The sequence below is a fragment of the Chenopodium quinoa genome, unplaced genomic scaffold, assembly GCF_001683475.1.
Source record: "Chenopodium quinoa cultivar QQ74 unplaced genomic scaffold, ASM168347v1, whole genome shotgun sequence".
Taxonomy (NCBI): domain Eukaryota; kingdom Viridiplantae; phylum Streptophyta; class Magnoliopsida; order Caryophyllales; family Amaranthaceae; genus Chenopodium; species Chenopodium quinoa.
In genome coordinates, this window is record NW_018744560.1 from 1,365,952 (window position 1) to 1,378,821 (window position 12,870).

Consider the following 12,870-nt stretch of genomic DNA (forward strand, 5'->3'; position numbering starts at 1 on the left):
CATATTAATGTCCAAATCTAATTTGAATTGGATGATTTGAAGTTAAGTCGTACAAAACAATAATTGACCAGATTAGTAAATAAAAAAGACCCTTGGCGACAATTTGGTAAAAAAAATAACTCCGACGACAATTTAGTAAAAAAAGCAAGCCTCAAGTGACAATTTGATAAAAAAAAAAAAAAAAAAAAAAATCATGTCAGGCGACAATAAACCTAAAATATACAAAAGTTTCCGACAAACTACCCTCAAATGCTTAATTTAGTTCGTTTTTCGTGGTTTCTTACCTAATTTCCCAAAGCCGTTTTTTAGAATTAACAATTTGAAGAAAATTTGTTGCGTAAATATTATTTTTCACTTAAATTTCCTAACCCTTGTTAAGAATTCTTGTAAAAAAATGTGTTGAAAATAAATTTAACATTGGGATTTACAAGCAAAATAAAAGAAAACGACATATTAATTTTAATTTTAAAAACACAATAACAAATTCAATTAATGAAATTTGAAGACTTTGTTGGATAAATTTGACATTTTGGCCTAAATGTCGCTTGAGATTAATTTTTTTATCAAAATACCGCATGAAATTAGCTTTTTTACCATATTGTCGCCAGATTTATTTTTTTCATCAAATTGTCGCTATGAGTATTTTATTATTTACCAATCTGATCCAATTATTGCATAAATACTACCTCCGTTTCATATTATTTGTAACGATTTGACATAAAGTAGTTAGGAAAAATGTCTAACCGTTGCAAATAATATGTAACAGAGGTATGAACCTGTTCTCATATGTTTATTTTCAGTTCAGTTCAGTTCCTAATTTCCTTCTCTTATAAAATATTCAGTTCAGTTTAGTCCAGTTCCTAATTTCCTTCTCTTATAAAATATTCATTTCAGTTCATTTCAGTTTGGTTCAATCAATGAGAACAAGCCCGTAGTATTAACGTTTAAACTCATAAAAGGAGATGTCGGTAGTATTAACGAAAACATTATAGCAATATGAAATCTGGCTCAATATATTTGGCTGATACGTGAGAATACCATGAGTCGTAATCATGAAGCGCATATTATGACTTAGAAATGAAAGCGATATAAAATATAATGAGTTCAAAGAAACATTTCTTCAAGAGACTTCTTTGAGCCTAGACAATTGAGTTGGGTGCATAATGATGGGCCCAATCAAATCAATCAACAAGGGCTAACAATGTTAAAAGTAGGAAAAATAAATTCAATCTTCTAAATCAATTTAAGCTTTGAAATTAAAATTTTATCTCAATGTAATTCTCGTAACTTCATGCATAATATGAATAGTAAGATATAACACATAATATGAAAAGTGTGATAGGGATAAACTTCTTCTTCTTAACATTGTTTGAAAGTTTCAATATTCTTTTCAAAAAGGAATATGTACAATCATTTTCCATCATAAATTAGTATTTAAGAGGTGACTAAACAACAAATGCTAAAAACATTTATATGGACCTTTGACAATTGACATCATTAACATTCATGTATGGTAAATATTGCATCATGGATTTCTTTACAACACATGTAAACCAAAACAAACAGATACTTCCATATATACATAAGCACATAATTGTACTTACACATACATCAAAATGAAAAACGCTTAACCTCAAAACCCACAATACTCACAACATTACAAAACATTCTTAAAAAAATACCAACAAACCATCCACTTTTTATCTTTTTCTTTTTATCTTTTTTTTTTGTTTAAACATCAAAACAAAAACTAAGTACCTAATTTTATTAAAAATTAAGCATAGTTATAATCATAATTACTTTAGTAACCCTCCTTTTTCTCCTCATGATCCTTCTTCTCCTCAGCACCATTCTTGGAGTGGAAGCCAGGGATTTTGTCCTTGATCTTGTCCAAGAACCCCTTCTTATCCTTATCACCCTCGACACTCGGCTCGGCCGCTGCGACCGGAGCAACGACCTCGTGCTCCTCGGCCTTATCCTTATGTTGACCGGGTAGCTTATCCTTGATTTTGTCAAGGAAACCACCCTTCTTTTCCTCCTCTTGGTGGTGATGTTCAGGTGCAGGGTAAGATGGCTCAGAGTATACATGATCTTGCACGTGGACCTTCTCAATTGGCACGTGTGTTTCGTGATCATGTTCTTCTTTGTGTCCTCCTAGCTTTTCCTGCATCTTCTCCTTCAAACTTTGTTTCTTCTCTTTCTTTTCCTTCTTTCTCTTCTTCTTCTCTTCATCATCTCCTTCTTCATCGGACTGCAAATTAAGCAAATCAAATTTTATTATTAGACTAAAGCTGAAAACATTAATAACACTGATCCACTCATTGAATGAAATTGTCGTAAAGTTCTAATCTAATAATACAATTATACAAGCATCATTTGTATGTTTTCTTAACTAGGAACTGATCTTATTATAATCTGTTGAACCTAATCAGACATGATGATTTTAAAACTGGTCTTTTTAAAGATAAAAATAACACACCCTTAATTTTTAAATTTTAAAGATAATTTAATTATGGTGCACATATCAAAAGTTTAAAATCCTTAAAAAAAAATAGCAACCATCATGTACAAAAAGCTAACCAATAAATAGAATTTGTACAATAAGGTAAAAATTTAACGTGACCTATTAAGGATTGTATATATCAAAACCGTAAAAAAATAGTTAAAAAGGACTTACGGAGCTAGAGCTAGAGCTATCAGAGCGATGGAACTTTTCAACAAGTCCACCATGTTTCTTCTCCTCAACGGGTTCGGAGACGTGCACCTTCTCCATACCGGAGGTGACAGCCACGGTATCGGCCTCGGACGGCTTGTGACCTTCACCTTCCTTCTTCTTCATGAAATCAAACATGCCACGGTCAGTGGTCTCTACGGGTGCCTCATAATTCCTCTCATCAGCCATATTTGCTAGCTAGCTCGATTAATTGATCGCACCAAATAAATATATGTAACGCTTATATATATATAGTTTATATGATATAAAAACTTTGGTTTATAAAATAATATGATATGAAGTGATAGAATGAAGGGGGTATAAATAGTAGGAAGGGATAGTATTAGTGTAGAAATGAAGTGATACTTCTCGTGGTTTATTTGGGTTTGCTTTTTAGTGTGAAGGGGGTGTTACCGGTTTTTATAACGTTTAATTTTTTGCGTACAACGCGGTTTCAACACAACGAAGTTTATTTCTTTTTTACTTTATGGTTTGTTTGCTTGTTTATTTATTTATTTAATTTATGATTAATTATTATATTAATAATAGAATTAATTAATAATGTAGTACAAAAAAGTAAAGAGTACATCTGAATCTTGTAACCGACGTGTTGAGCTGATCCGGCACTAATCTTGGGTTTTAAAATGTTTACGTACTGTCGTGTTATATTTCACTGTCATGAAATAGTAGTCCCCATACTTTCATGCGCTTGCAAATGATCAAGTAGACAAGTAGAAACCCTTTAATCTTTCAAGATTTTTTTTAATCAAGTATTATTTCCATTTCTTATTAAGGCCGGACATGTTCTCATTCACTGAACTGAACTTATTAGAGCTGAACAAAACTGAATTGAACTACACTGAACTAAATATTTTATGAGAGAAGGAAAGACCTGAACTGAACTGAACTCAACTCAACTTATTAAAGCTGAATTGAACTGAAAATAATCTGATGAGAACAAGACCTAATTATTTTAATAAGGCAAAAGTTAACAAACGTCCTATGACGTTGGATAAGATGACTAAAAGTTAAAAAATTACGTTAAATGAGCATTAATTACATCGATTGATACGTAATTTTAGCATGCATTACCACTTTGAGAAATATTTTAAATGCTTATTAAACATCCCGAAAACGTTCGTTAACAAGATCATTTCAATATAATCCAAATACTCTTTTGTTATTGCGTTAAAAATAACTCAAATTTGGGGAGGGGTGGAGACACTAATTCTCAAGATCAAGATTTTTCATTCCCAAAGCTAATTTTACTTTATCTACTTCGTCCTAATTTACATTTTCGAGTTGTGTTTTTTTTTCTTCCTCAGTATTTTACAGTGTTTTTAAATTAAAAAAAATAATAATACTACCTCCGTTAACTATTATTTACAACAAATGAATATTTTATATCTCACATATAATACTCCTTTGTTGCAAATAATAGTTAACGGATGTAGTAATAAATAATGTAAAGTCAGGCGCTGCTAAGAGCACTTACAATGGTGGGCAAAATAAAATGATCATGGGTATTTTTGTGGGCATTTTGGTAGAAGTAGTCTTGCAATGATGAGCAAAAGTGAAAATGCCCATGAGCATTTGTTATTTTGCCCATGAGATGAGCAAAATAAAGGATGAATAGTGCTCTGGTGGGCCCCACAATTTGCAATGGTTATATTTTTTGTAATGCAAATTCTGAAATAAATATTTATTAAAAAAAAAAATTAAAATCACCAACGGTCATAAAATTTAATTCTCCATAAATAGACATGCATTTTGGTATATTTTGGTATAATTTCAGAAATACCATAAATCCTCCATATTCTTTATTTTGACGATAAAAACGACACAAATAAAAAAAAATAAGTTACACAAATTTAGACTAGTTTTTATTTATTTGGAGTAATATTGTTAAAATATAAATGAAATTAATAAATAAAGAAGTGTTGTGTAGGAGAGAGAAAGTAATGGTGGGGTATTGAAAAAGTAAGAGAGAGAGAGTAGTGGGCAAGCATTTTTTTTGCTCACCATTGGGACAGAAAATTGTGAAAAAATTTTGCCCATGGGCAAAACAGATTTGTTGAGAGAGAAAGTGGGTAGAGAGATAGTGGGTGGACATTTTTTTTGCTCACCATTGAGAGTGGTCTAAGTGGTAAAGGAGACCTTCTTACTTTTTTTTTTTTTTTTTTTTTTTTTTTTTTTTTTTACAACTGGAGGAGACCTTCTTACACGGTGTCAAAGCATGGCGTAAGGCAACCAATAGGAACTTTGCAACGTGTTCTCCGTCTGATGGTATGATTTTGGTGGGACCCAATTAATATGTCGGCCTGAATAAGATATTTTACTACACGATATAACCCGGAATCGGGAAGGTCGGTGTAGGTGGGGCCTCAACCAATCAATATTTGACACGTGTTAAATCATCACTAATACGTTAGAGTTTTCGAGATTTGAGAATTGATAAGGTACGGCTGTGCTGTTTCCCGCCCCCTTAAACTTATCATCCAATTCTTTTTCAACAATTTTTTTCAAACTAATTAATTACAGTAACAATTTTGTTTAAGCAATATATTCGTAATTTTTTTTAAATAAATTGCCAAATTCATATTTAATTATTTATATTAAGTTTATTTTTTCCTATTTGATGATTAAACAAATAATAATTATCCTTTAAATGTTAGAAAAAAAAACAGTATTTTTAAGTATGGGTAATCTAATATATATATATATATATATATATATATATAGGGGAGGGATCCGGTGAGAATAGATTCATATGTGAGAATTCATACTTATAAGTTATATGAGTACTGATTTTAAATTTAGAACATGTGAGTAAAAATTTAGAACATACGAGTAAAAATTTAGAACATGTGTCTGAAATTAAATTTTAGAACATCTGAGTAATATGTTTAGAACATTTGATTTAAGAATTAGAACAAGTGATTAAAAATTTATAGAATCTACTTTATGAAATTTTAAACATATGAGTAAAATTTAGAACATCTGTTTAAGATTATGAACATGTGAATAAAAATTTAGAACAAACTGATATAGAATATAGAAAGTATGAGTAAAAAATTTAAAACATACGAATAAAAAAATAGAACATACACTTTAAAATTTGGAACAATATAATTAAAAATCTTATAACATACATTTTAAAATTTAGAACATATAAGTTAAAATTTTGGAACAAGTTATTTAAAATTTATGATATTAAACTTAACTAATATATGGTTTAGAACATGTGAGTACTAAATTTGAACATTTGATTTAATTTAGAACACCTAAGGAAAAGTTTAGAACATCAGATTTAAAATTTAGAACATACGAGTAAAAATTTAGAACATAAAGAGTGTTCTCACATAAGAAAAATTATCACATAAGAAAATTTCTCACGAAAGCCTCCCCCTATATATATATATATATAAAGATAATAAATTTTAGTGGTAGCCAATTAAATACGAGATAATTAATTTCTTTTATTATCAAAAAAATTAAATGACACGTAAGCAAAATTGGCGAATGAATTTTCCCAGTTTAAATTAATTAAATATAAAATATCATCTTTTGATATCAGGAATTTTATCTAAATATATACAAAAAAAATATTATTTTAAAAAATTCAAACAAACCGTGCATCGCACGTGCACGGGTTTCACCTAGTACACTAATATATGCAACCCTTAGGCCTACATATAAACATTTAATATACTTTCTTTTTTATAAGTTGGGAATTTACCGACAATTTACAACTAAATCGGTGTAATAAATGTTTATTTATTGTCTTTTCTTTTTATTTTTAACTTCTTATATGCAATTTTTATCTTTTTTTTTTAATTATATTTTATATTTTACAACCGGGTACATTCATGTATATAAGAATTTTTTTCAAGAGACAATTGTGTTAATAAACTTTACTGTAATTGCCTTTTTTTTTCTTAATTAAAATCCTTATAGCGGATAATTTGATGGATTATTTTGGTATTAAAGTCAACGTTGGACTAAAAAGTACATTCATCCCAATTCTTTACTTTCCTAATTAAAGACAAATAAAAAGAAAGTAATAATTAACATGACAAATGGTCGGTTTGGTTTTAGGCTGGTCCATATTCTTTAATCTCCTTAAACAATAACTATGGTTTTCCTAATCTTAATCAACTTTCTCTTCATCTTACTTTCGATTGGTTGTTAATTTGCAATATATCGTACCTCAACTCTCGTGGTTTTTTTGGTCTGTTATTTACTAGTCTAACGTTTTGAGAGTAAGGGAGAATGATAAGAGATTCCACCCTCAAAGTGTCTCTAGTGAAAATTAAACCCCCAACCTCAAGGTTGAAAAATGACAATCTTATCACTAGACCAAACTTAGCTTGGTACGGGGTATGTTTTATGTTTTATCTACTTGTATAAATTGAATTAGTGAAGTCTTAAGTCATCCCATTCTCACTCCCTTGATGAGTATTTTATGTCATCAAGATATAGATCAATAGACTTAAGGACAATGCCTTTTTTTAATACATAGTAAATAAAGTTACAAATATAATGCAAGCAACTCATCTTTGTTGCCGGATGGGAAGTTAGGATGGCTTTGAACATTTGTATGGATTATTTTCTACAAGCTCATAAATAAATAAAATAAAATAATGTTATCTCCGTTAAATATTACGCGTAATTTTGGAATATTTTATATCTCACAAATAATACCCTAAAAATTGCAAATAAAATTTAACGGAGGTTATATATATATATATATATATATATATATATATATATATATATATATATATATATATATATATATATATATATAACCCTTCTAATAATAAAGGGTTGTTTGGTTACACAAAGAAAATGGGGGAAGTGGAATATCATGGAAATTTGAAAATGGATGAGCTATTTGGTTGACAGTAAAAAGTGTTAAGGAGGGAATTGCAAATTCCTACATTGAATTGAAATTTTTTCCATATCTTTTAAAAATCTTGAGATAACTCTTAGGGCATGTTCTCATACGTTGAAATTTAGTTCAGTTCAGTTCAGCTCAGTTCAACTCAGTTCAGTTTAGTTCAGTTCAGCTCAATTCAGATCAGTTAAGTTCAGTTCAGCTCATGTGTAATGATATTGCTAATGATATAAAGCCAAATTTCATTCTTTTAAGCTCTTATTACAACGACGATAATAATAATAATAATAATAATAATAATAATAATAATTATTATTATTATTATTAAAATTATAATAATAATAATAATAATCAATAAATAATAATAATAATAATAATAATCAATAAATAATAATATTAATAATCAATAAATAATAATAATAATATTATTATATTTTTCTTAAATATTTCAATATGTATATTTGTATATGCACATATGTATAATAATAAATAATCAATAAATAATCAAATATCACTAATCCGAAGTTAAAAATCACTAATTAATAAGTTCAGTTCAGTTGAGTTCAGTTCAGCTGAGTTCAGTAAATGAGAACAGACCCTTAGTATATAATAGAGTTTGGACAATTATATCCTATAAAATATTTATATTTATTTGTCCTCATTAATGTTAATTGTCTCTTTATTTTAATTCTTAAGAATAATATGTGGACATTTATGAAAGATGAGATAAAGATCATCGTTGATCATTTGCCTTGATTAGCTGTGAGTATAAATACATCAAATATGCGAGATAAACTCGGCTACTGTTAGCTATAATCTAGGCTACTGCTAAGCTATAATCTAGGCTATTATTAAGCTAGGATATATACACTTGCTATAACTAATTTATACAAAGTCAAATAATATATTTTCATATATGCTAACACTCCCCCGCAGTCGTAGCGGGAGCATCACGGATGCTAAGACTGGCACGAAAGTCATCGAACAAGACTCGTGGAAGACCCTTCGTAAAAATATCTGCAATCTGATAACGAGAAGGAACATGAAGAACTCGTACCTCACCCTTAGCTACCTTTTCACGAACAAAATGAATGTCCATCTCAATATGTTTTGTGCGTTGATGTTGCACCGGATTTTCGGAGAGGTAAATAGCACTGACATTGTCGTAATAAACAATAATTACTTTTCTGATAGGGAAATAAAGCTCAAGCAACAAAATTCTGATCCAGCAAGAATCAGATACCACATTGGCAACCCCGCGATATTCGGCCTCTGCACTTGACTTTGATAATGTAGGTTGCCGTTTAGAAGACCAGGAGATCAAATTGTCACCCAAAAAACACACAATAACCTGAAGTAGATCGCCTGGTGTCGGGGCATCCCCCCCAATCTGCATCAGTATAAGCTACAAGTTTGCTAATAGGAGTCTTATACAAATGCAAACCGTAAGATAAAGTGCCCTGTAAATAGCGTAAAATATGCTTCAGTGCTCCCATGTGCGCATTGCGCGGATCATGCATGTGAAGACACACCTGCTGAACTGCATAAGAAATGTAAAATTCAGATACTGAAGAGCACCTGCAAGACTCCTGTACTTAGTGGGATCCCCATATGGAGCACATGAGTAGCACTAAGTTTAGATTTCGTGTCAACAGGTGTAGGACAAGAAGTACAATTTGACATGCCAGCCCTGTCAATAATAGAATTAGCATACTGCTTCTGAGATAAGAACATACCATTCTCATTACGAGTTACAGCAATGCCAAGAAAGAAGCTTAAAGGACCCAAGTCCTTCATAGAAAATTTGGATCCCACAAGATCCATAAAATGTGTTCGTAGACGATCAGAAGAAGCCATAAGAATGATGTCATCAACATATAACAGAATATAAGCAGTATCAGATCCCTGCCTGTAGATAAACAGAGAGTTATCAGATGTACTGTTAGCAAATCCAATAGAGGTGACAAAATCGCAAACCGCTGATACCAGGCTCTAGGGGCCTATTTTAGACCATAGAGAGATTTCCGCAAAAGACACACATAATCCGAGCGACTCTTGTCACGAAAACCCATGGGCTGATGCATATAAACTGTCTCATTGAGATGACCATGCAGAAAGGCATTCTTGACATCCAATTGATGGATCGGCCAAGAGTGAGAAATATCAATAGTAAGAACAATACGGATAGTGGCCGGTTTTAAAATCGGACTGAAAGTCTCATCACAATCAATTCCCTGTTGCTGAGTCTTACCATCACCTACAAGACGGGCCTTATACCTTTCAAAAGAACCATCAGAATTTCGTTTATGACGAAATATCCACATAGAACGAATGACATTCACATTAGGGGGCCGAGGAACCAAATCCCATGTATGATTATCAATAAGAGCATTATATTCATCTAACATTGCATTTTTCCAATTAATGTCACGAATAGCACTAATAGGGTCCTTTGGTATTGGGGATATGATAGTGGTAGTCATCGTGTTTAAATTGGAAAAGTACTTGGGATTGGGTTTGGTAATACCGTCCTTAGCTCGTGTTGTCATTGGATGAGAGGTGGATATGGGTGGGGTTGGTGGGCCCGAGCCGGAGGGGGTGGCAGACTCGGTGGAACTGGGAGACATGGGGGAAAGAGGATCCTCTCCTCGTGAGGAGGTGAGAATTGGGATGTCAAATAGTGGAGGGAGTAAATGGGGGGTGTGTTAGGCTTCGGTGTGAGGGGAGCTCGCCTGCAAATTTGTGACAGTAGGTTAGGGAATTGGGCTGGGCGGAGGAGGAGGCCCAGAATGGGTGAGAGGAGTGCGGAGCCCAGCAGAAGAAGCTAAATGCGTGGGCTGGAGAAATAGTGGGATGAAGTTGAGTGGTGCGCAAATGGTGAATGTGATTTGATGGAGTTGAGTCCAAAAAATCATAATCATCAATTTTCGGTGTGTGAACTTTTGAAAACGTAAACTCGTTTTCAATAATTTTCACATGCCTACAAATGATGATTTGTCCATTTGATAAATTATAGCACTTCGAACCTCTATGATTAGGCGCGGGGCCAAGATAGACACATGGTGTGGACCGTTCTTGCAATTTGTTAATAGTAGTGGAAGGAAAGAGAGGGAAACATAAGCAACCAAAGACTCGTAATGCCGAATATATTGGATCACGTTGGTATAAAACTTGAGTTGGAGAATTATAGCCTAAGAATTTAGTTGGGAGAATGTTTAGGAGATAAGTAGCCATAGCTAAAGCATGATGCCAAAAAGAGAGGGGCAAGGATGCATGAGCAAGAATGGTCCGTATGATATTATTGATAGTTTTAATATGTCGTTCAGCTTTACCATTTTGAGGGGAAGTGTGAGGACAAGAGAGACGATAAAGCATGCCATGGTTGTCAAAAAATTCTTTAAGAGTGCCATTAACATACTCAGTGCCATTATCACATTGAAAGGTCTTAATGTTACATTCAAATTGAGTTTGGACTATCTTATGAAAAGATTGAAAAAGATGTTTGACTTGGGATTTCGTTGCAATAGGATAGGTCCATAGAAATTTGTTGTAATCATTAAGAAATAAGAGATAATAACAATGACCAGAAGAACTAGTAATAGGAAGTCCATAAATCACTATGAATAATATCAAAAGGTAAAGAAGTGTGCGACATAGAATCATAGAAAGGTAATTTAATGTGTTTCCCTAATGGACACGAAGAACAAAAAGAATTGCAAGCCTTATTACATTCAATGAATTTTTTACTACTTAAAGATTTAAGAACAACATCTCCAGGGTGTCCTTTACGATTATGCCAAAGATCGGAAGAGAGAGCAGTAAAATTTGAATGCTGGACTGAAGAGTTGGCTTGACTGGATGGGAAAATAGGATATAGGTCACCGGTACTGTCACATCTCATTAGGTGGGCCCCCGTCTGTAAATCATTCACAGAAAATCCATAAGGGTCAAAACTAATTGAAACTTGTAGGGAATATTTCAAGCATTAAACCCCTAGCTTGAACCCCACTGTGATATACACTAAAGTACGGTGGCGTCCAAAAGGGAAGAAGATAGAGCAAAAGAGTCGCCAACAAGTTTTAGGAACTTGTAAACCATTCACGAGGTGAAGGTTACACCCCTTAACGATCCAAGAGATCGTCAACTCCATAAGGTCTAGAACCAAATAAGGGTTCGGGGATGAAGGTACAAATCCAACCTAAAAGAGATTGAACCTGCCCTAATAATAGGCCTCTACTTTATTCTGATCGTATTCATGTGCGCTTTTTAATTAACATGCAATCAATAGGATTAACTCTAAACCTGTTTATTTATGTTGGTTGAATGCACAAATAAACTATTATTGGCGATCACTTGAAATTATAATCACAATTTACCCTAACAAGATTATTAATTATCTTATTAAGCATGATTACAAGTTCCAAATCCCCTTTAAACATGCAATAAAGGTGTAATCAAGCAATAAAAATAAATATCAAGCAACATAATAAATAATCAATAATAATCATAAATAAAATAATCATCATCAAAATAATAATAATAATAATCATAATCATCATAAATCATAATAATTATAATCATAATCATGTTCATGTTAATATTAAAGCATAATAAAATAGCAAGATCCTAGGCATGATACTAACAAGATTAATAACAAACCCTAGCATGTCACTAAGCAATAAAAATCAAATCTTTAGCCCTAACATGATACTAATAATCATAAATATTAGGAAGAACGTAGGAAGCATCGTAACAATCATATTAAGCATATTTGATATTAAAGCTACCCTAGACATGATACTAGGAATATCATAATAACAATATATACATGATTTCTACATCATAATATCAATAAATCAATTAAAGTATTTACTTTGATGCCTCGTACCTCTTTCTAATAACAAAATACACACATTAGTAACTTCAAGGAAAATAATAATCAAAACAATTAAATTAAATAATTGAAAGAGAGATTTGGGACCAAACCCTCAGAAATTAAACCTTTCACGTCTAGGGCGAAGGCAACTTCGAATATGGCTAGGTGTATCTAATTCTTGTGAATGCAGAATTTTGTATTTGAGAAAAGGCTAGTTTAGAAAAAGAGAGAGAGAGAGAGAATAATCAAGAAAATCTTGATGAGAGTTGGTGAATGATTAAGAGAGAATTAGAGAATTAATGATTGCGAATGAAAACTGATTGTAGGTGAATGAATACGGAGTTTTTAATACGTTATTTATAGAGAAAATCAGCCAAAAAG

General features: G+C 31.9%; 1 protein-coding gene across 1 annotated transcript; it reads right to left on the minus strand.

Moving 5' to 3' along the window:
* Positions 1-1,480: 1,480 nt before the first annotated feature.
* LOC110699060 (dehydrin ERD14-like) lies at positions 1,481-3,134 on the minus strand. The gene is made up of 2 exons (XM_021876554.1): positions 2,678-3,134; positions 1,481-2,251 (listed from the first exon to the last, which is right to left on the minus strand). Exons 1-2 carry the CDS (start codon positions 2,900-2,902, stop codon positions 1,802-1,804), a joined length of 675 nt encoding a protein of 224 aa, XP_021732246.1. The 5' UTR covers positions 2,903-3,134; the 3' UTR covers positions 1,481-1,801.
* Positions 3,135-12,870: the final 9,736 nt, after the last annotated feature.

What these genes read in the sequence shown, in the direction of transcription:
- LOC110699060 (XM_021876554.1), bottom strand. Translation starts at nt 2,902, where the DNA reads ATGGCTGATGAGAGGAATTATGAGGCACCCGTAGAGACCACTGACCGT. An exon ending in ATAGCTCTAGCTCTAGCTCC is followed by an intron (nt 2,252 to 2,677) that starts GTAAGTCCTTTT and finishes CTTAATTTGCAG; the next exon opens with TCCGATGAAGAAGGAGATGA.